Genomic DNA, 25,232 nt, shown 5'->3' on the forward strand with positions numbered 1-25,232 from the left:
AGAACTGGGTGCTCTGCTAAGCAATCCCCCTCACACTCTGCAGTGCACATTCAATTCAAGTCCATGGCTTTTCTCCAGTAGCCTAATGTTATGCAAAGCAGCCAGGTAGACGCTATTGAGAATGTCTCGCCACTGACGGCGCGAACCTTCAGAGGCTATTGTTTAAACTTTAAGGTGTTAACGACCGCCGCTGACGGTGAGTGCATGTGGAGCACGCGCGAGCCCCCAGCCCCCACAGTCTCAGAACTAAGGGTACGCCGTACCCGCCCGTACCCCCTAGAGCTCAACCCTGAATATACAATACTATGCAAAACATCATACTATCATAACACAGTCACACTCGCCTGGATTACATCAGATCAGAGTTTGCGCAAGAGGGGAGGTGTCGAGGACGCGTGAGGACGCCCTAGCAGCAGCGTTGCCATGTCCGCTTATTATAAGTGACTTTGTGCTTCCTTTTCTGTAAAGTAGCTTGTAAATAAATATTGGTTGGTTGCGGGTTTTTGGCCTTGTTGCTTATTTGAGCTTCCTTCCTAAATGTTCTTTAAATCAGTGGTTCTTAAACATTTTCATGTGAAGGACCCCCCAAATATATTTGTCTCGTACAGGTTTGTGTTGTAAGAAAGTTTCAAACAAATCTTCAAACATTCCACATTTTATTTAAAGATTTTTTTGAAAATAGCAGATCTACAAGCTCACAACGTATCGCGACCTTGTAGATCGGCTATTTTCAAATAGCTGATTGATTTATACAGTACAGTTACAGCAGAATAGTCGCTTCTTTTTGGCCTTGTTTTCATAGACCATGGTTGCTTATTTCTCTCACAAAAATCTGGCAACACTGCCCTAGCAGTGTTTTCACACAGTAACAGTAGTGGAACGGAACCCTCCTCGGCCCTCATTGGAGTGTCAGACCAAGATCTTGAAACGCTCACCATCCATGATCCACACACACATTTCTCTAGACTAGTTTCTACACAACTCCACTCAGTCCTGGCGTGGTGGTGCCCCCAGAAGCTGGGTTATTAAGAAGCTGGGTTATTAAGGCGACACTGTGCAAGACGGGACAGATCAGAAGTGATCGAGATCAAAATAAAGATCAAAGAGAAAATAATCTCCGCACTGTAAGTATTATTATTCGACATTGTGTACAGCAGCTCTACGTAAGTCAGTGCCAGCAGCAGCAGCAGCAGCAGCAACGCACGTATAGAGTCGGTGTTTTTAATGGTGATCATGTTAATATTGCCCTAGCCTTGTATCAAGACTATCCTCATAGATGTATTTAATTGATTTTGACATTTGCATAATCTATGATCAGACTCGATTAAATACATCTATGATATAGTCTTGATCCGAGGCTAATATTGCCCTTGATTTGACACATTGTTTCCAACTGAGTCGCTGTGATGATGATGTCGCAATCGCTACAAATGTTGCCACATTAAATCAGATCTGCTGTTGTTTTGTTTGGTCATAATAAAGGCGTTTTGACGCGGGGGTTGCTGTACGGATTGGGAGGAAGGATCTGTCACGCATTAAACGCGGAGTAGTTCGTAAAAGAAACATAATAACATTGCCTTGGATTGTTTAATTAGTGTGTATGCTGCCTTAATAATTAATTCATAGCTGTCTGACTGCATTACAGACGCACGTCTTTCGGGGCTGCGCTTCCCTAAACACTGTTGGGGGGCTTTCAGTGGTGTGTGTGTGTGTGTGTGTGTGTGTGTGTGTGTGTGTGTGTGTGTGTGTGTGTGTGTGGGGTGTGGGGGGGACTATTTGTTTTCCCTTCTCATTATATTGACGAGTACTTCTTGTTTCTCTCGACTAGATTACTGTGTGCGTGTTTATGGAGAGATGTCATGTCACACATTCCAGATATGCTGCTGCTAACACACACACACACACACACACACACACACACACACACACACACACGCACACGCACAGCACACACACACGCACACACAATCAGTCTGCCACGCTATTGGCCAGATGGCTCTACGTACTGATGGCGTTGTACTGTACAAGGGCCTGTAATGTTTAACACTGGCAGGACTGCATGAGAAATGCTCTCTGTACCCGACAACAATGGTGTAAAGTAACTAATTACATGTGCGCAAGTACTGTACTTAATCACAATTTGAGTTTTTTTTTACTTTACTGGAGTGTTTCCAATTTTCAATACTTTTACTTCTACTCCACTACATGTCAGAGGAAAATATTGCACTTTTACTCCACTACAATTATTTGAAAACTTTAGTTTAATACTAGTTACTTTTGTAGATATGAATTAAAATAAATTAAAATAAATATATTATAAAACAAGCTCACAATGCATGACGTTGTGAGCTTGTAGATATGCTCTTTTCAAACATTTTAGTACTTTAACGTTTGGTACTTTAAGTATATTTTGGTGCCAATACTTTTCTTTTACTCAAGTAACATTTTGAACACAGGACTTTTACTTGTAATACAGAGTATTTTTATATTGTGGTATTGTTATTTTTACTCAAGTAAAATATCTGAGTACTTCTTTCACCACTGCCCAACAACACACTGACAGACTGTACAAAGCCAATTCCCAGTGTGTTAAAGTTATAGGTAAATGTCCATTTTGATATTGCCATTTCCAAGTTATGTGCGTGTCTAATTCGTTTTAGGCCTATATCATATGTTCAGGAAGAGGTGTGTCATCTCTAGACTTTGAGTTGTGTTACACTTGTACTTTAAATGGCCATTGCTCCTGGTTGTATTTATCTATCTATTGTGTAATCATTAATAAACAAGGTGTATAATAATAGATTTGTAGAATCAGAACCTCAGGCCTTAATGGGGTGGAATCGAGGTAGAATCTGACTCCTCAGATATTTGATGGCCAACGTCTTACAGATAAATATTATCAATAGTTTCTGTCTTGTGTGTGATTGTGATAAGGCCAATTGCTTGTGTTTTGACATTGCTATATGGTCTTCCTATCTACAGTATGTCTATGATTCCTATTAACTCCATGATTTTTGTGTGAGCCCAGTTGCTCTAGGACCTCACACAAAAATCATGGAATCATGGAGTCTAGGTCATGTCATGTCAATGACCCCCAAATTGATTATGTATTAGGTGGCCACAGACACCCACTTGCCAGGCAGGGACCCCTTAAGAGAATATTTTTGTTTGTTAGATTAGTTCTAGTACAGAATTGAATTATACACCTCTACTGTCGAGGGAGATAACCGTGGAGAGAGTGAAAACCTATGATCTGAATCTGTCATTATTTTGTTATAGTTTTTATTGATAGTACAACACAGTAGAGGGAGAGACAGGAAACAGTGACATGCTGCAAAGGTCGTCGGCCTCGGGACTCGAACCACGACTCGCTGTCAGCCTGACAGCGAGTTGAGGCTGCTATGTGCCTTAACCGCAAGGCCAGCGGCGCCCCAAAAATCTGACATTGTTTTACATTCACCCTCATTGGGCTAACTAGTCGATTAAATAATAGTGAAATTAAACTGTTCCTCATTTCCCTGGGCATTTCAGGACCCCACAATTTGAGAACCACAGGTCTAGGTTCCCCGATTATTACTCAGTAGGTTACAATTGAGTCTGCATTTTATAGGCATGCCCCCTAGTGGGTGAAGCTGAGACTGCAAGTGACATTCCAGTGCTACCTAAACCATAACCTCGCATCACCAGTCTTTCCACCTCGGAGGAAAGCCTGGTCTGCGTTCCAGAAGACAACATATGATCCGGTCTAGACCACGCCTACTGAAAAGAAAAAAGAATCATCTTTCCGGATTCTGCCCATCCGGTTTTGCGGTGCCGCTTTGTTTTGGTTCCCCAATCCCTATTTAAATGGAATAGAATTTCCCCGTGGGATAATACCGACGCTGAATAGTCTCCGGATAGTGCACGCACATTTACATTTAAAAAATAAGCTAAACAATGCCGCATCAAGGATTTTATTAGCACGGACCTATTTTGGGGTGAGACGTCTTTCCGGTTCTGCCCATCCGGCCACTTTTTCTTTTTTTTTACTTCCGCTCCCGACCGGATCATATACCCGAAAATGGAATGCTGCCCAGGCTACCTAAACCATCCTGTTTCTGTGATGTCATGACAGTCATGCGGATCTGGAGGCAGAGGTCTTGGATTATGTACAGACAGAGTTCAACAGACAGTTCCTAGGTTACAGTAGTAGGGTCGCACTTACCATGCAGATCAGTTCTGCCCCAGATTTTGAACACCAGACTTACAGTGTGCATATACACTCGAGTGACCGCAGTGTCACGCCAGCCCTTAAACACATTAACCCCGTCCCGGCGTCCCTATTTTCATTTTCAAAAATGTCAGAAAATAGCAGATCTACAAACTCACAGTGTCACATCGGAATGCGTTGTGATCTTGTAGATCTGTTGTTTTCCGCCATTTGTCGTACAACAAACAAAGCATAATAGGGCTTAAGTGGTTAACTGCTGTACTCGGCTTCCTCTGCCCATGGTGAGGCTGGAGGGCCAAAGTAATGTAAAGACCGGATGCTGTCTTGTGATGTGTTCAGTCAGAGGTGACGCTAGGCTAGACTGTACACTGGAAGATTTCTCAGTGCTCTCAAGACCCATTATTATGGGTTGTCTGCTGCCTATACTACGATAACGGTGTATATGCATGCATGCACTCTTCTGTCTTCACTGATGGACACAGTGAATAACGCAAGAGCATTCATCCTGTAAAAACATTGACAAATGTTCATGCCATGGCATTAACTTTGACCTTGCACTTTGTAAATCGCTCAGAATGAATTGGAAATTGGCTTTGATAAGGGCAGCATCTCTCTCACTCTCTTTCTTCCTCTCTCCCCTGATTACTTCCCTCTATCTCTCTTTGCCTTTATTTCACTCTCTCTCTCCCTCCCCCTCTCTCTCATGACTTATGGATGACTTCAAGCAGTCAGTCAGCCAGCATTGCCTTAGCTCATAGTATAACACCAAAAACAAAGGAGTTAACAACCTCTTTGCCCTGGCTGGATTGTCCTGTTTGAACTCTCAAATTACATGTAGGATATGCAAATTCCAAATTCCTTATCCACGTGTAATGTCTTCAACAAGGACATCTGCCTCCACGTTCCAGACATTCTACGAAGGCTACTTAACCCATTAAGACCTGAGGCCGATTCTCAAACTTTTTTGTAATTTATTCAAAATCTTTCAAGATTTTTCTAAAATGTTCAAAAATAGCAGATGTACAAGCTCGCAGCGCGAAGTGACTCGCTGTGAGCTTGTAAATCTGCTATTTTTGAATAGCCAATGCTAAAATCGAAAATGACAGATGCTTTCCCGGTTTTAATGGGTTAAAATCTATATACATACTGTACGTTATTCATTTTATTACTGTTATTTTTGTATCAGCAGTGTTATTACACACGCACGTGTGTGCGCGCGCACACACACACACACACATCTTGGTATACACAGACAACCTGTTGAACCTGATACCTCATATTATGAGAGAGTAATATGGTTTCAAATAAGTGATCTTGTGCCGCCACTTTTATACACTCAAAGCACCACAATGGACATACTGTATAAGCTCCCAAGCTTTATTGCGTTCTATTCTTTTGACAAATATATTTTTTATTATATGCATTTTGTCAATATAGATGTCAATCAAAATGTCATTTACAGTTCTATTACATTACATTTTATCATATATTATTTACTGACCCTTAAAATAGCCTTGAAAGGGAAGCATTCAATCTTTCGTGAGAGTTGTATTTGACAGCTGTCTAGTCTAGATAACAGTCCTCCTAGGATCTTTTTCCGTTTACATAACTGCTTTCATATTTAAGCTCATATATCGGGTCAAAGGTCCTGGTAGCTCATAATCCATGAGAAATCTGCTTATATGGGTGAAATATTGCATCAGGCCCATTCACTCTCCATACTGTCAGGTGCTTAAGGGCACCAGACTCATGGGCTTCATTCACGTATAAGCCTGATTTATACTTCGTTGTGTGCTGGTGTCCTGTGCTGAATATAGCAGAACAACGAGCACGGGACACCATCGTATGACGAAGTATAAATCAGTCTATAGTTTCTGGCTCAACGTTAGATAGATAGGGTTGTCATTGACTGACTGAATGCATGCACTCTTGAAAAAAAAATGTTTAAGAAATAGTGAAAATACTGATCTACAAGCTTGTGACTGACCTTGTAAATCAGCTATTTTCACTAGTTTGGGTCCCGGGCAAACGTCTAATTTCAAATTTTGGATCTTGAACTAAAGAGTTTGGGAACCACTCGTTTATAATAATAATACATACGATTTACAGTTTATAGGCCTAGCGCTTTTCTAGGTACTCAAAGTCGCTTAACAGAAACAAAATAAAAACAACTTTAGTAGGAAAACGTAGTTGAAAAGGTTAAAAAAAACTATAAAAGAAAAGTAAACACAGGGGGTTGGGATTTATGTAGGGAATGCGAGTCTGAAAAGGTGGGTTTTTGAGTGTGGTTTTAATTTGTGGTGAGTGTGGGGGCAGCTCTGGTGTTGGCTGGGAGTGAGTTCCACAGTGAGGGGGGCGGCCACCGAGAAGGCCCTGTCACCACAGGTTCGCTTATTTGTCTTGGGGATGTCCAGGAGGTTGGCATCACCTGACCTGAGGGAGCGGGAGGGGGCAATATATATATAATATATATTGTATGGCCCAGGCCAACAGACCTTATTGTATCACCATGAATCTGTCTCTCAAGGCCCCATGTCACTGTGTCAAAAGTGAGGTTTAGTATTATGTTTTGGTACACTGCCGGTCACAAGTTGGACCTTCACCATATCGAGACCTCAGTCTGCACACGTGACAAGCGTGTCTTGTTTTTTGTTTTGTTTTGTTCATTACATTCCTGGATCACTGAGCAGCAGAACAAGTTTTCATTTGAGTCCTGTTCCGAAAACACTGATCTTATAAAACTAACTGAGTGACTTGATAAGGAAGACATTAAATCACTGTTGTGAAAATATCTAGCAGTAAGAAGAGACTTGAGGGGAAGGAATTGCTTCCTGCTTTTACTACCAGTAGAGTGTAAAATTGTATATTAAGTGGAGGCTTGATGTAAACAAAGGGATGAGGCAGTTACAAAAAAAACTCAATCACATTTTGTTTTCATAGACATTTTTGCTGCATCTCAGTAAATTGTCAACAGTTTGAGTTTGATCAGTGCCCCCCCTCATTTAACCCATTAAGAAGCCGATTCTACTATGTCTTCTAAATCCTAACAGTTTTCTGAAAAACGTATGTTTCTATATCAGTGGTTCTCAAACCTTTTCATGTCAAGGACCCCCAAAATGATATGTATTTGGCCGCCGACCCCCATCTCAAAATATTATGTTCCAGGGACCCCAGAAGCAAAGATTTGAGTTAAAAATGTTCGCTTTAAAAGAATATATGTATTCAAAGTTTTGTACACATTTTCATGATTTTAAAAAATAGCAGATCTGCAAGCTCGTAGTGCGGCACTCGGTGCCGCGCTATGAGCTTGTAGATCTGCTATTTTTGAATAGCCAAACTGTAAAATAATGCTTTTTAGCTAAAATAAAAAAAATCACACCCAGTGTGAAGAGAGTGGTGCCTTTGAAAGTGTAACTGGTTGCATCCTTGTGTTGCAATCAGCAACAATATGTTGTCACGTGAAGCTTGACCAATCAGCCGTGCTCAAACATACGGACGGACATACGGACGGACGGACATACGGACACACGGACAAAGTCAAATGTAGGAGTGGTTGGCACCACTCAAAAATTACACAGATGCGTTCCAGGTCTTAATGAGTTAAACAGAGTTGTCATAAATATTAGTATATAATCTCCTTATCATCTTGGACTTTGAAAGTGAAACCCTTTTCACTCTCTATTATTATTATTATGATTATTTATTTATTTATTTATTATTATTATTCACACACTGCAAATTCTGCATTCTGAAATATCTGACACGATATTGAAGTGAGAAGTGAGAACTTGAGAAACTGCAGGTCTGTCATGAATCCTGACAGACTCTGATAATGTGGAATTCTAGTCTTGGCAACATTCAAGATTCAAATGAAAGACTTTATTGTCCATTAATGCAGAATGAAAATGTGTCTTCCGCTGGTGCATGGCTCGTGTAGAAATACAATACACTATATATAAGAACAAAAATATTGTTTAATAGTGTTTGGAGAAGTTGCATAAAAACACATGATTATTGAGAAAAGTGTGTGTGTGCGGGGTTAAGTCAGTATGACCTTAAAGAAGTTAAGAAGTTGACCATTGACAGAAATATGTGGGCTAGCTCAGCTCAGATTCAGAACACATCATATTGTATATGCAGTACAATGTGTGCGGTTTAGTTTTATAAAGGCCATCATGCAGGCAAACGGTTTAGCTTGCTAACAATATTCATTTGGGGGCACCAGATTAATTCCATTACATAACCTTTGGTAATATAGCCGACCACTAAGAAGCCTACAATGAAAGCTTAATATCTGGAGCATAATTATGTCATGGTTGCAGTCAGCAGGACCTTACTGTGTGGTGTTGGGCCAGGGAGGGTCACTAAAGAGATTAAACCTTGCCACCTAATTCTTGTGGGATAACCGGAGGTGAAACCCCTGGCTGGCACACATTTGAAGTTCTTCCATTGTGCTTTTCTGTACTCGCTTGTGGTTCTGCAGCGTCTCACTAGACTAGAGAGACACTAGAAAGAGAGAGCAAAACATAATGGATGATGTGAGACAAAGGTCCCAAGTGATATTCAAACCTATGACATCACAACTACTGTAGGAGAATGGCCGGGCCATTGAAACGCCCCATGACTTCTATACAATGTCATTCATCCTTCTTCATTATCCTACTATAATCCTACTATAATTCTAGTAACCTGACGGTGGGTGGGTGGATGGAGTCCTGGGTCTCCGATCAAACTGCGCATGCGTTGCTTCGCGTGTGTGTGTGTGTGTGTGTGTGTGTGTGTGTGTGTGCGCGCGCGTGTGCGCGTGCGTGTCGTTGCCAGGTTTCGCGAGAGAAACAAGCAACGAGGTCTATGAAAACGAGGCCAAACCAAACGAACCCTATACCACCAACATTGGCCCTACAGCGCTTACAGTACGCCGACATGGCAACACCGAGACCCCGCCCACTCTCTGACTGTCTACAATTCTTTCTGTGGAAAGTAAACACAACACCAGACGGCCCCGGGCCGGGCCAGTAACATGCCTACGCCATTCTCCGTCCTGATATATATATATATATATATACGCCCGCGGAGAGGGGTGACCGCGGGCCGGGGGGGGCGCGCGCGGGGGACAAACCGCGCGACAGGACGTGCATTAACCCCACATTTGCAACTGGGTAGCGTTAGCAATTAGCATGCGCCTAACACTCACCCTGCGTTTTAACAGCGGGCAACTCTCGGGCGATGCCGGGCAACATCGCCCAAAATATAATGAAAGTCTATGAGAGCCGGCGATCGGGCGAAGTGGGCGGGGGGGTGATGAAAGATGGATTTTCTTTATCTTTTTGGGCGATATCACCCGGCATCGTCCAGAGTTGCCCGCTGTTAAAACGCACCGTAACGCTAATGTTAACCAACGCTGCTGTCGTCACTCAAACGGCTACGTTAAACATCTTATCAACAACCTGTATGAACGTTAGTGTGGTCAATGTCATCAATGCTAACTAATTAGCCCGTTGAACAGTGTTATTTTGGTGACTTTTGTGGATTTCTGTGATACAATGTCACGAGGTAGCATCTCAGAGTGTTATGTCACAGTCCGACTGAATAGCTTAGCACTTCCAGTCGTTCCTTCACAATAAAGGTTGCAACAAACTCATCAGGCTCACAACGCGTCGCCATGCGTTGTGAAAATAGCTGATCTACAAGCTCACAACGCCTCGCGATGCGTTGTGAAAATAGGGAGATGGGGAGAGAGAGGGACGGAGAGAATACTCAAATACCTTGAACATGAGTAAAAATACTTAAAAGTACTGAAAAGTTGAAAAAAGAGTAAAAATACTTAAAGAATGATGAAAACACTACAAATACCTAAAAGTTGATAAAAACACTACAAATACCTAAAAGTTGATAAAAACTGTAAACATACTTAAAAATCTCAAAAAAAGGAATTTAAAAAAAAATCCAAAAAGGTAGCACATCCAAAAATGTCAATCAGACATTATGCTCTGAGGAAGGCTCATAGCCGAAACGCGTAAGCGTTCACTTTATTGGTGTGCCAATAAAAAAGTGGAAATGTGAGTAATTTGTCCTCCATTTAATTGACATTTTTGGATGTGCTACCTTTTTGGATTTTTTTTTAAATTCATTTTTTTGATATGTATACTGACTTTGGGTCTAGCACTCCACTGAGAAAACCCATTGTTGATGCGCAACCTCTTTTTCTTATATACTTAAAAATCTGTAAAAAAAACTTTAAAGCTAATAAAGTCATTAACAACACTTTCAAGTAAATACATTGAGTAACAATACTTACTTAACTACTACTACAAATACTCTTTTAGTACCGCCTCTTTTAGTACCGCCTCAATACCAGCTTCAATGCATTACTGAAATTACATTTATATGAAATACATCACAACACCCTCCTATAATATAAAAAAAACAGCCGAAGGGGTCCGCCATGTTCCACAGGGGTGCGCGGGCCCCCAGGGGGTCCGGGGACACCCAGGAAAATAAAAAAGAAATGTTGAATTTTTTTCTTTTTTCTTTTTCACTTTTGGAATTTTTTGTCCCACGCTTTTGGTACCCCAAAATAGGGGGGCGCCATGACGGGGCGCGCGCGGGGGAGAAACCGCGCGACAGGACGTGCATTAACCCCAACTTTGCAACTACTTTCGCCTGCGCCCTTCACCGGGTATGGTCTAGTAATAATAATAATGATAGATACATAGCATGTACGTAGGCCATAGTGCTATTCAAAATACCCAAAGTTGCTTTTCAAAACAATTAAAATAACTTTATTAAGGCCAAAGATGAAAACTAAGCAACATTTTTTTATATCGGAAGAATGAAATTTGAATGAAGGAGGGAAGGGAAGGCAAGTCTGACGAGGTGGGTTTTGAGGGCAGTTTTAAACGAGCCAGGTGGGGCAGCTTTGATGTGTGTTGGGAGTTTGTTACAGAGGGAGGGGGCGGAAACAGAAAAGGCCCATATTCAATTCAACTTCCTGTAAAATAGGCTTATTTATTGTTTACATAACTTAACCTGAAAAGTACAATACACTCTGATGAACATTATACTGTTTGGTTTGTCTCTGTTTAAAAATCTGTTTTTTTTTATTATTTTACTATTTGTCTTTTTACTTATTTTTTGCTGTCTTGTTTTTTTTTGTCTTTACTGTCTTTTGTCTTGTTGTTATGACCTTGGTGGGGGTTGGAAGAGTGGGGGGTTGGGGAAATAAGATGTTGGATACAGTACAATGTACATGTATGTTTATTGTCTGTTACATATGGAAAAAGTATTATTTAAAAAAAGTTTGACTCTTGTTGACTACTTAAACCACGAGAGATTCTGCATCAAAAGCAACTAGTTAATTTCCTCTTGTTCCAGATTAGTTCACAGTTTGTTGTCTCAAGTTATAATTGAAGTTCTCTAACCACAGCATTATATTTTCTTTTCTTTTTATCCCAGTGGGTTCACAAGTCCAGACATTTGTAATCAGACTGATCTCCTAACATGTTGGTGACTCCTGCTGTGGTTACCCAAAGTGAAACTAAATGCCACTTATCAGTTAATGGAAACACAGCTCCTGTTGATGCTAGAAGTGCCCTAAAGCTCTCTTTGCAACAGGTGACCAGATGTCCTGCAGCCCATTAGGTATTATGTCTTTACGGTCAGCTTTGGTGGTAGAAAAATCTGCCTTGACCCCTGGACTAATAGTACAGTATGGCATTATCTGGCCATTATACTGTAGTTATACTATAACCTTTTTTTTTGGACAATGGTTTTGTGTAGTATGACTTTGCTATTCTTTTTTTCATTCAATTTGTATAGAATTTCACAAAATACAAAAACTATAAACAAACAACATAGCGCCCCCCCCCACTAGCTTGATCACCCCAACACATTGATTGCATCATTGTTTAGTCAGAAGGTCTTTCAGATCTAAATCAAATTTGTCCATAGCAAAATTGTGGCTTGTCGAGCATTAACTCTTGCTGAAGACAGTTCCAGGTATGCAATGTCCAAATGACATAGTACTAGTCCATACCCGTGGGGGGAGATGCCCACATGATCTGGCAACCCGGGAGGAAGTTCGTCCCATAGCTCGCGGGGCCATCCCACAGCTGGGCAGCCGTTACCATGGCGACATCTTTTACACAAAAACGCTAATAAACAGCTGAGATTTGGTGAAATCTAAAAACGGGCTTCGCTGTTCCGTGCACATGGTAATGGTCAATGGTTGTGTGCAAATTCAGTTCAATTGCTCCAGCCACTGAGGAGAACCGGGAAGAACAAATTTTGGCCACACCACCACAGAGGTTTGTAGAATTATAGGAGGATTTAGTATTTACATTACTTTTTTATTACTTTATTGTTGACAACATAGACTATTTTTTTAGATAAGTTGTGATGACATAGTTTAGGCAGTGACTGTTTTGATGACATACAGTAGCATAATTACTTTTTTACAGCATGGCATCTAGGGTGTGGGCTGTCTAAAGGAGCGTTGTTTGTGTGTGTGTGTGTGTGTGTGTGTGTGTGTGTGTGTGTGTGTGTGTGTGTGTGTGTGTGTGTGTGTGTGTGTGTGTGTGTGTGTGTGTGTGTGTGTGTGTGTGTGTGTGTGTGTGTGTGTGTGTGTGTCTCTCTGCCCACCCATTTGTGGGTCAGATCCATTTTTCGTGCGTTGCGAGTGAATATCCCTTTATTTTTTGTTTCCTAAATTTTGTCATTAATTATTATTTTAAAAGATGTTCTAAAGATTTCCACAAAGATTCACCCATTTTCATGAGTTGAAAACAAATTAAAACATTTTTCAAAATGTATTTCATAAATAACCATGTGATAATAATCACAGAAATTCCCTAAATTAGAAAAAAATATTAAAAAAAGTAGTGAAGATAGCAGATGACAGGCAAGCTCATGTTGTGAGCTTGTATATCAGCTATTTTCGCTGGTTTGGGTCCCGAGCAAACATCTGATTTCTCTTTTGGGTCCTGAGCTAAAATGTTTGGGAACCACTGCTGTAAAGAATGAAGCGGGGCTGGAAGGAGGGAGCATTAGAGGAGTCTAGAAAGAGGAAGGACAGATATAGGATAGAGGGATTGATGGAGAGAGAGAGAGAGAGAGAGAGAGAGAGAGAGAGAGAGAGAGAGAGAGAGAGAGAGGTGGGTGAGAACGCGTAACGCCCTTGCATTCCTTGCTGAGGATTAGTAGTCACAAGTTATAGGTCTGCCTCTGGCCTGCATTCTGCGAACGCCTCAGCTCCATTAGAATGTTCTAAAACCATATATCCTTTCCTTCCGTTGTGTACATACAGTACACACTTACACTTACATGTAATGAATATTAACCCGAGGCTGCCTCTGAAAAATCTTTCTACATTTCTCCATTTTCCACACAAATTCTAGTGAACGTATGGTTGGTGTGAAATTGGTATTCTGAAGATGTCAAATGTTAAAATAAATCCATGGACACCAACAGCAAAGTCAGCTGTTGTTTCCTTTTGCGTGTTTGTGTGAGAGGTCATTTGACACATTTTTCAAGGCAGATTCTGATATTTTGGAAAACAGAAAGGCTGATATCACCTGATTTTTTTCTCTCTACCAAAGATTACAATATATACATAATTAATGAACTCTGTACCCAAAAAGGCATCTGACTCTACTGTCTGTGCACGTGCCTTCCATTCTGGACAGTCAGACATGCTTACTGTTTTTCCCTATTTTACAATTCTAGCATTTAAAGTAGTGCTTGAAAGTGTCTTTGTTATGCATTCAAAATACTGTACATGTGAAACAAACAAAAACTTGAAATTAAATTTGTGGACAACAAAACTTATATCGGTGACCTTAGCCTCCGGTCCTGATATGGACAAAATGCTTTGCAAATTTTGGCCTCGCCTGACATATTGATCAAACCGATATAATGGATTAAAGGATTCACCAAAAATGGCATGATTTATTTGTGTCTGTCTGTCTATACACATTGAACATTAGCCTACATCTACCCTCTTGTCTGTTGATACCCAATTTACCAAACATGTGTTACCTTCTGACAGTATGAGGCAAAATAACATCTGAACGTTTGTCAGATTGGCTCTGAAGTATAGACCAATTATTTGTTGCATTGCAACACGTTGTGAGCTTATATTTTCGCCGAACATTCACCCCCGATTAGGGACGCTAGGGTTTAAGTGGTTAAAGAAGACTTCAGTGTCAAAATGGCCATTGCTGTTGATCGTGTTCCCAGGCAGTCCCATCATGTGTATAAGTCTAGTGTGCGAGTTTGGTAGTTAGACTCGAGATGACTTTGGAATGTGTGTCTGTGGTGCTAGAGGAATCTGGAGTGACACACACTCACGTACACACATTATTCTCTCGGTCTCGCTCAGCCAATGTTTGAGTGAGTTATTAAACCAATTGATGTGGGTTGTGTGTGCAAAGTTTTATATCTGAGCCTTTTTTAAGATTCCAAATCAGATTCACATTTCAGTGTTTGGTGACTGTCTGATACACAGTCAAATCAGTGTTAATTTATCCATCTGTAACTCAGAGATAGGGCTTGGCAAGTTGGCATGACTCGTTGCCCTCTGGACAAACCCGGGTAGCTGGCCCCGCACGTCCTACAGACTCCTTCCCACTGACTCTCCTTCTCCCTCTACTGCTAAGGGACATTTCGGTTTAATTCCTGCTTGGACACCATCACAGCGGGTCTTGACTTAGGTTTAACCAGTTGAACCTTTGCCATCCTGGTATATCGATACCCCAGGTAGCATTCATGTCCAACTAATTACCCACCAATGCTGCTGAGTCAGGCTGTCAGCCGACAACTTATTGACTGTCCCCTTTTCTTCCCCCGTGTGTGTATGTGTGTGTGTTGTCCAGGTCCTGAGGTGAGTGTGTGTGTACGTGTGTGTGTGTGTGTGTGTGTGTCCAGCCACCACCATGCCGCTGTTTGGTAAATCCCACAAGAGCCCTGCAGACATCGTCCGCACGCTGAAAGAAAACCTGGCTATCTTGATCAAACAGGACAAGAAGACGGACAAGGTAGAGGACCACACAACTCTCTCTTTGTAGTGTTAGGTGACAGCCGTGTGTGTGTGTGTGTGTGTGTGTGTGTGTGTGTAGAGTTGGAATCCGGAACCGTAGGAACCGGATCCAACATCAAGAAACCGGAATCAGCTGGTATGTGGACTTCACGTCTGCTCTACAATTACAATACCAGTGTTTCTCAAACATTTTTATTTCAAGGACCACCATAACTGAGAGTGTACGAATGGAACGGGTCCATTTGGTTCTATTTGTCCACTCAGAGTTACAGATCTGTAAGGGTCCATTAAGAGGGAATCGTTAAGGAACCAGAATTATAAAAATCCTAAAGGATCCCTACTGTGTGTGTGTGTGTGTGTGTGTGTGTGTGTGTGTCCAGGCCCCAGAGTGACAGCACTCTGTGAAAGTAGAGAGCAGAACAACCTGGTCCTGTCATCTACTGACACCTCCCTGTCAAGCCCTGTCTTCTCCCCGTGTCTCTCTCTCTCTCTCTCACACACACACACACACACACACACACACACACACACACACACACACACAGAGATGCTAGCCAGGTCCTTGATCGTATTGTTAAGTTTGTCTTGGTACTGTGGAGGTTCATGTTTCCATGTTATGAAATGCTTGCAGGTCTGTGTTTTCAGCAGTTACGCTACGTAACTGTGTCCATCTCCACCCATAAACATTATGCCTGAATATGTAGAAAGTCAACTTTTCCATGGTGTACATTTCACTGACAGTTTTCCAATTGACCACTGTGGGTGGATTATTAGTTTTTCGTTTTTTTTGCTGTGTGGATAATTTCATATTGGTAATTGAAAATGCAGTTGAATTAGTATTGTCGGTAGTGTTCATTGGCAGTATGAATAATTTGGATTTAGAATGTTGAAGATTTTCTTTTCCTTTCTGTCGCAGGCATCTGAGGAGGTGTCAAAGTGCTTGGTGTCCATGAAGGAGATCTTGTACGGCAGTAATGACAAGGAACCACACACAGAGACAGTCGCCCAGCTGGCTCAGGAACTCTACAACAGTGGCCTACTCATAACGCTGGTAGAAAACCTCCAGGTCGTCGACTTTGAGGTAAGAAGGATATTAACTCATTCACTGCCTGAATTATTTCTGGCCCCGTTTGCCCACTGCCAAGATTTTTCATTGAAAAAAAAAGTACTCAGGAGCCGAGATACAGAATCTTTAAGTTAACAAGGAAGTGGATGGGAGTCTAGATTTTCGAAAAATCATATCTCTGTGGTCTTTGGGTCAAATTTAAAAAAAAATGTAAAAAAAATAAACTTTTTTTTTTTTTTTTTTTAATAATTCGTTTTAGTCGTTCTAGGCAGGCATGGCTTATGGGACAGAAGTTGTTTTAGTCGTTCTAGGCAGGGAATGAGTTAAAGGGGATCTATTATGTTTTTCCTTATTTTATAATAATGTTACGTCAGGTGTTCATATTAAATGTGTCAAGATTTTCTAATAATGAGGTAAACCACAGTAATGATGAAGTAATCGGTGCTGCTTTCTCTCTGAAGTGGGTGTTAGGCATGGAGCTCTATGGTTTGAGCCTAGCTTAGGTTTTTCATGTTATATGGCAACACTGCCCCCTGTTGTCATTAATTATCAGTTCCTAAAAGCCATGACTGTGCTGCAAATTAACAATTTCGTCTTTCATTTTTATTTCTTATATCTGTCTGCACTCAAGAAAATGTCACCAGGTTAGTTAAGTGATATTAAAGGATGTGTGTTTCTGTGTCTAGGGGAAGAAAGATGTATGTCAGATCTTCAACAACATCCTGAGGAGGCAGATCGGGACGAGGAGCCCCACCGTTGAATACTTCTGCTCTCATCAAGAAATCCTCTTAATACTGCAGAAGGGGTACAAACACAGTGTTTGATTAATTGATTTTCACACGGTGGCCATTTGGTTCTCATGACACTTATGCCCCCTTAACACCTGGCATTAAAATTCTAATTGGCATAGTCATCACTTTATTAAGTGTTGCGTTCTTTCTCTAGGTACGAGACGCCGCAGGTGGCGTTGAACTGTGGGATCATGCTGAGGGAGTGTATCCGTCACGAGCCCCTGGCCAAGGTAGTGCTGCACTCGGAACACTTTCACTGCTTCTTCAACTACGTGGAGATGTCCACCTTTGACATCGCCTCTGACGCCTTCGCCACCTTTAAGGTAGCTGAAATCCTATATTCTTTTTCAGTTTTGCTCATTTATGCAGGATATGTATTTAGTCCAGTAATATTTAGTCCTGTGGTTTATGCATTTAGCCACTTAAACCCTATATTGACGTATTTGCTTTATACAAAGCACACTCCTTTTTTATTGTTGCTGAATGTTTTCCGGAGAATAGGGACGTTAGGATTCATGTAGTTAAAAAAGTGTATGCGGGATTGTCAATATATCCTATCATAGACTTAGAACAAACCTCTGTTTTTCTCTCCTTAAGGACCTTCTGACAAGACACAAAGTGATGGTAGCCGAGTACCTAGAACAGAACTACGATGCTGTGAGTACCTTCACAAAAACACTAATGATGTACAACAGGATCACATTGACCATATTCACATAGCAGTCATTTTGATTGTTTACTTCATACTCGGCACTGGGATACTTCACCAGAGTAAGAAGTAAGTAAAATGGCCACCGTTAAATTAGCCTACACTTGCCCTATAGAATAATAACATTGTCTAATATCGGCACTGTCGGGCAGACACCTTGTATCTCCATATTTCAACTATCTACGTTTGTTCTTAAATAAATGCCCTACTTCGTCATACTATAGTATCACACAAAAATAGCTGATCTACAAGCTCACAACGATGTGTTATGATCTTGTAGATAGGCTATATTTGTTTCTTTTTTATTTATTTATTTTTAATAAAAAAAAAAACGTTCAAGTGCAAGGAAACTTTTGTAAAGGTTTGGGTTGCGTAGATACCTTGCCATGATGTAACTCCAAAGGTGGGCAAGATATCAAAAAATTGTTACTCCATTGATTAGAAATTGATCATTAAAAAAACAGTTTTGGACATAAGAGGTTCCCACCCTACAGCCATGATATGGAAAGACAATAATTCACATTTTGATAGTTGTAGCTTTATTAGTAGTACCACACAACACAGTTACCAATAGATTAGATCTGACAGGTTTTCTGCCCACAGGATTGTTTTGTATGCTGTGTGTGATTGAGGTGTGCTTCTCCTGTCATTGCAGATTTTTACAGAGTATGAGAAGCTGTTGCACTCTGAGAACTATGTCACGAAGAGGCAGTCGCTAAAGGTTTGACTGTAGTTTTTCAGCATCTTCTCCTCTACTAATACTATTACTATTACAACTAGAAGTAGTAATCAGTAGTAGACTGCTACTTGCCTCTAATTCAACTGTGACAATTTACTCAACAAACCAGTAACTGCTCTATAGGTCCTAATTATATTGATTGGTTACTATCCACTAAACAATAAATTAAGAGAAGGACACTGTACAGTGGTTCTTGGCTCAGTGGTTTCTAACCCCAGTCCAGTAAAGAAAAGCTGAGTACTTGCAGTACAGTAAATACAATAAAATAAAAGATTCAGCACACAGCTGTAGTTTACTATGCCCAGATGAAGGCCGAAATGTTGTGTACTACCTGTTGATATTACAGCAAACTTTATTCAGAGCTAAAGCTGTATGCAGACTTTTTTTCTTTTTCTTCACTGTTATTTTGTCTCGCACCAGTGACTACTGGATGTGCACAACATATCTCTTTGAACTAGTTACTTACAGTACAGTCCCAGCCAATAGCATGACAGCAGGCCACCCGCAGGGTATTTGGATAACAACAGAATAAGATGACCAATTAGCTAATTTTGCCCATATTTAGGATTGTCATTTTCTCATCCTACTTTACCTTATTGTTATGTGTGCCCATTAGTTGCTGGGTGAGCTGCTATTGGACAGACACAACTTCACAGTGATGACACGCTACATCAGCAAGCCAGAGAACCTCAAGCTGATGATGAATCTGCTCAGGGACAAGAGTCCTAACATCCAGTTTGAGGCCTTCCATGTCTTCAAGGTACACTACTCTGCTCCCGCAGACAAACATAAGCCTGATTTATATTTTGATGTATGATGGCGTCATGCACCAACAATATTTTTATATTTTCAAAACTAGCAGATGTACAAGCTCACAACGCATCACAAATGACGCGTTGCGAGTTATTTTTCTTTTAAACTTGGAGCATAGCTTAAGTGGTTAACTTTTAATTGTCCGCAGGTGTTTGTGGCGAATCCGAACAAGACACAACCAATCATTGACATCCTCCTCAAGAATCAGACTAAATTAATTGAATTCCTGAGCAACTTCCAGAAGGACCGCACCGACGACGAGCAGTTCAACGACGAGAAAACCTATCTAATCAAACAGATTAGAGATCTGAAGAAACCAGCTTCCTAGAAAAAAACAAAAAACTCCCAATCCCTGTGCCCCATAACTTTTTATCGCTAGGAATGAGACAAAAAATACCAATTATTAACCATTATTACTTATAGTGGTTATCTTATTGAAAAAAAAGATGTAAGACATTTGTATTTTTTCCCCTCTTTATGGTTCTTTTAAAAACACGTGCAAAGAATAGTTCCCAATCACTGATCTGTCTTTTGTGTTTGTATTTTTCTTTTTTCATGAATGTATCTATCTGTAGCATTTAGTGCCACAACAAATGAGGTTGGAGGCAATGTATTTGCTCTCTTGGGAGAACCAATGATCAAAATGCTCCAAATGGTCAATTTTTGTTGTTTCATTTTCAATTGCCATGTCCATGCAATACAACTGAGCTATCTAACAGTTCAGACCAATAAATTAAGGAATCATTTGCTGATTTGGCAGAGTACTGATTCAGGAGCAGACTAGTTGGACACAAATGTACATTTTGTTTAACAGCTGGTTTAACACTGTTTTCCTACTTTGGTTGCCCACAAACATCTTTATGCCAAAACAACCTTACTTATTCCAAATCAACTGACAACATATTTTTGTTCAGATAGCTTTGGGAATCATTTACATGTTCTTGGCCTAAATCTTAACAACTCTCTACACAGCTTGGCGAGAGTTTACATAATATATTTTACACACAGACAGTACATCGGTGGTTCTTAAAGGAGAATTCCGTTCATTTTAAGTGTTATGTTTGATGTGCGTCAAATCACTTACCAACGTAGAAATGAAAATCGCGTGACTCCACTGATCCCCCTATCGACCCCCACCGTTGGCATGATAGTAGGATGCTGGATAGCCCAAATTCGCCTATTTTAACAAATGCAAAGTCTGTTTTTTTGCTTCTAGTACTCATTGTTGAGTCCCATGATAATGTAACAGGCGCTAAAACTCCGAGAAGCTAACGGCTAATAACAGAACGAGCTAATGCTGGGGCTGCTTATCTCTCTGCATGGCAGCCCCAGGTTGCCAGGTCGGGAGAGAAACCGGCAACCAGCATTAGCTCGTTCTGTTATTAGCCGTTAGCTTCTCGGAGTTTTAGCGCCTGTTACATTATCATGGAACTCAACAATGAGTACTAGAAGCAAAAAAACAGACTTTGCATTTGTTAAAATAGGCGAATTTGGGCTATCCAGCATCCTACTATCATGCCAACGGTGGGGGTCGATAGGGGGATCAGTGGAGTCACGCGATTTTCATTTCTACGTTGGTAAGTGATTTGACGCACATCAAACATAACACTTAAAATGAACGTAATTCTCCTTTAACAGGGGTCCTTGAGGGGGTTCAAGGGGGTCCCCAGCAAAATGTGTTAATATATCATAAAAATCTGTTTAATCACTTTAACCTTCTACTGTATGTACTTACTGTACAATTACATGAGCTATTTGAAAATAGCCAATCTACAAGCTCACAGAAAGCTTATTATTGGCTTTAGGGTTGGGCAAAATGTCAAAGTTCTCCTGCCAGCCACCTTCAGCTCAACAATTGGTGATTGAAGATATAGTCGCACGAGAACAGCTCCCCACCCCGACCCCCATAGAAAAGCTCCAGAGAGAAGGGCACCATTTATACAATGATGGAAGAGCTTGTTGCCAAAAAATAACACAAAATACCCTATTTGGGAGATGTAAAGAAAGTAATATGCAGTTTTGCAAACGAGCAGTAGGATTCTAACACACTAAAAGACGCAAACCATCATTAACATCCTGCTCAAGAATCAGACTAAATAAATTGAATTTTGGAGCAACTTTCAGGAGGACCGCACTACTGGCAACACACCCACTCTAGTGATGATTGAAATAGATTTCTGTCAATGCATGCAACTTTTATTTCCATAAACTGTGTCTAGTAATGATAGTAATCAGTAAATGGTTTCAGCCTCCCTTAATTTGAAATGGCATTGCTAAGAAACTGTAAGAAGCAGCCATCTGAAATTTCAGATTGTGCTTTGTATAGAAATAAAACCATAGTCGGTCATGGGAGTTCTACTACTGTTGTCTATTAGAGCCTCAAAAAAACTGTTTTGATCATTAGTTTTCTTTGCTGGTCGCTGATAGCACTTTCTGTGTGATTTAAACAATCACGGTTTATCCTACAATTTGATTTTGAGCTGATTACTGTATTCACAAGGCTTGATGGTATTTTGTGTTTGTTAAATAGTGTTTCATTTTTTGTTATGCAATGTATATACTTTGTACAACTGACGAGTGCCATTGCAAATAAGCAAATCAACAGAAGGTTCTTTTTAGAGAACTCCTTAAAGTCTTGGGGTGAGCCAACAGTTATTTGTATTTTGTTTAACTGCTTTTCTTTATGTATTACAATGAAGCTCTTTGGGTTTTGTCCTGATTTGAATCACAGTTTGGTATTGATGTGTAAAACTGAAGAGAATATTCAGAGGTGCCTTTTTGGTTTGGTATTCATTTAGCATCTCTTCTAATTATTTTGTATTTTCAGTATCTTTCATGGGGGAGCTTAATTATTATTTTAATGAAAATATGCTCAGGATAGAACATATTTGTCGTGATTAAGCAGTGAACCTCTCAACTCACTATATTTGAGTTATTGCTGTCGAAGGAACAGTTTATTTTTTAAACTTAATTGCAGCAGATTCATTGTGCACAGACCAGGTTTCCGTTCTCCCTGTGTCTTTGTAGCCAACGTAGCCCTCTGCTAACAATAGTACAACCTACACCAGCTGCAGATGCTTTGGGGGTGTTAGCCCTAGCATGAGGCCAAATCTCAAGACAGAAAGTCATGGAAAGACTTTAAAGTGCAGCTGTAACCGGATAAGTTGCTGAAATTCTAGCTGTGAAAAATGTGTACATTCAATGAGTCATAATTAAAAACACTACTGTAAGACGAGTCTGTTTATAATTTCTCAACAAACATTATTCATAATTCATCATTTAGTGGCTTAAAACCATAATACCTACAATTAAGACATTCACATACATAGTGTCACTTAGAAAACAATTATTCCCCCCAGTTCTACAAGCCCCATAATTTGAAATACAGGCTGGTTTTGCATTGATTTATACATTATGTCAGCCAAGTTGACAACCTCAGAATATATTTATAACTCATACCTACATGCTTTTAATACTTTTATCACAAGCCTGTAGGGGAAAAAATAGGTTTCTCCAAACTAACCACAAAGCTATTATGTGATGAACGGGTTAATGATAACAAACACTAGTAAGTAATTGGCTTACTGACTGCTATGGATGTGGGTCCACCATCCAATAAAAATCACGTCTTAGATTAAACCAATAACCATTTATAAATGCAATAATTGTAATGGCATTGTAATGGGAGAGACATGAGAATTGTCACTCTTGACATCTGTTCCAGCATTAATGAGGCCACATACATGTGTTACTAGAAAGTTTTTGATTGTTTGGGGATTTCTTATTTTCCACTTTGAAAATTTGGTCTTACCAATACTTTTCATTATTTTTCACATTGAAGTTGTTTCATTCACAACCAATAAAATATGAAGATGCACACAGTTGTCAATTAGTTTTTTGTCCAGTTTGATGGTGTTTTAAGTTGAGTAAATGTACAGTATGCTTCTGCAACACAAGGCTTTGCTTGTAAGAATGGACTTTGTGCATTTCTTGACAATATATTAAAACATCTAAGGTTTCATACTGTATGAATCACATGTATTATAAATTGGAATGCAATAGCAAATCAACAATTTGTAAAATTGTAACAGCATATTTTGATATGTATAGAACCCATGGCCTTTGGATCATGTAGTCTATACAGTGCGTGTTTGCCTGAAAATGAATCTTTTTATAAATATACTCCTTTAAAAGTTCAGACATTTATAATGGAGGTCAATGGAAGATTTTGGCCTATTATTACTACTATTGTTCATTGCTGGAGTACTCTGAAATAATGGAGGTCAAACTACAAAAGAACAACTCGAAAGCACTAGAAGACAAATTCGGGGTAGAACAGTAGAGTTGACATATTTCAACTTTACTAACTGGTGGCCAACATACTACGGAACGCTTCAACAGTACTAAGAGACATCTGCTGAGAGTGACCGAGTGATGGTCTAGTGGTCTATTGATCAGACTCCCAGCAATCCCTATTTATAAAATCCAATGATGCCCTCTCACATGTCCGGCAATACAGCACCAGGACAACAGTCAGGAGACTTCAGCAATGATCACTTGAAATTGATTTCTGTAAAACTTCAGCCGAGAAGAGTTCTTTCAGACATAACTCCCCACCTTTAACTATCTGGAAACAGGGGAGGGACACACAAACGGTATCAAGAAGACTCACCTCAAAACCAACTCACCTCAGAGGTAGGAATACTCACCCCGGAAGACTCACCTCAGAGGTAGGAATACTCACCCCCAAGATTTTCGGGGGGTAGGAACACTCACCCCATGACCTGAGAAAACTCACCTCGGAAGACTCACCTCAGAGGTAGGAATACTCACCCCAATGTTTAAAAAAAGGTAGATCTACCGGCTTGTGAGCTTTCCATTTTCACAGAATGCTTTCATAATGTGAGCTTTCCATTTTCACAGAATGCTTTCATAATGATGTTTAATCCATATCTGGATTAATCCATATCTGGATTAAATTCTTTCTTTGAAGGTATAGAATTAATAAAGTGCTTTAAATAGTGCTTTAAATACAAGGTAGATTTCATCAGAAAAGGTAAAAAGGTAGATCTACCGGCTTGTGAGCTTTCCATTTTCACAGAATGCTTTCATAATGTGAGCTTTCCATTTTCACAGAATGAATGAAAGGTAGATTTCATCAGAAAAGTGAACAAGGAATGCAAATAGCAAATAGCATGGTCATTTGCTATGTGTCTCCAGCTCCACACCTTGCCCCATCCACCTATTAGATATCAAACAATGAATCATTAAGTGGAATGGGATATTAGTGTTAAGTGGTCAACCCCCCTCCTCCCCTTCACTCCTGTGCCCCCATCAAACAAACAAACAAACAAACAAAGGTAGGAACCCAGAGAAATGAACATTCCAATGTCAATGTATGTTGTTAAATTACATTTAGCTAATTAAAGTGCTTTAAATACAAGGTAGATTTAATCAGAAAAGTGAACATTCCAATGTGTATAATGCAAACAAATACTTACTTAACAAAGAAAAATGAAGAAAAACTCCAGTGAAGGTAAAACACAGGTATAATGTTTTGTTTTCTGTGTGAACACATTTGTGAGAAAAGCTTTTGGTAAGCATTATTGAACTTTAGTTACTTTAGTTACTATTAGATATACATTTCACTATTGTAAGCATTATTGAACTTTAGTTACTATTAGATATACATTTCACTATAGTAAGCATTATTGAACTTTAGTTACTATTAGATATACATTTCACTATTGTAAAACATGCATTAAACACTTTTCCCTATTTTTACCTAGGATATTTAGTTACCTACTACTTTGCTGGTATAAATGATAACAGCATAGAACATTGCATTGCACACATGCATTGTTTGAGA

The 25,232-nt window shown here is 40.0% G+C and overlaps 1 protein-coding gene and 1 long non-coding RNA gene across 3 annotated transcripts; one reads left to right on the forward strand and one right to left on the reverse strand.

Moving 5' to 3' along the window:
* Nucleotides 1-916: 916 nt before the first annotated feature.
* LOC311040936 (calcium-binding protein 39-like) lies at nt 917-20,381 on the forward strand. 2 transcript variants are annotated; one of them, XM_084051370.1, is made up of 9 exons: nt 917-1,124; nt 15,082-15,243; nt 16,162-16,326; nt 16,998-17,116; nt 17,257-17,425; nt 17,700-17,759; nt 18,467-18,532; nt 19,167-19,310; nt 19,512-20,379. In XM_084051370.1, exons 2-9 carry the CDS (start codon nt 15,142-15,144, stop codon nt 19,689-19,691), a joined length of 1,005 nt encoding a protein of 334 aa, XP_083907496.1. In that variant the 5' UTR covers nt 917-1,124; nt 15,082-15,141; the 3' UTR covers nt 19,692-20,379. The 2 variants fall into 2 exon arrangements, with proteins under 2 accessions (XP_083907496.1, XP_083907497.1); XM_084051371.1 differs by lacking the exon at nt 15,082-15,243 and having other exon boundaries at nt 19,512-20,381.
* LOC311040937 lies at nt 20,321-23,235 on the reverse strand. Its single transcript, XR_014600341.1, has 2 exons — nt 20,984-23,235; nt 20,321-20,388 (listed from the first exon to the last, which is right to left on the reverse strand). It is a non-coding gene; the product is annotated as an uncharacterized lncRNA (long non-coding RNA).
* Between the last annotated feature and the right edge of the window lie 1,997 nt (nt 23,236-25,232).

The sequence above is a fragment of the Gymnoscopelus microlampas genome, assembly GCF_963454915.1.
Source record: "Gymnoscopelus microlampas genome assembly, chromosome: 24".
NCBI lineage: Eukaryota > Metazoa > Chordata > Actinopteri > Myctophiformes > Myctophidae > Gymnoscopelus > Gymnoscopelus microlampas.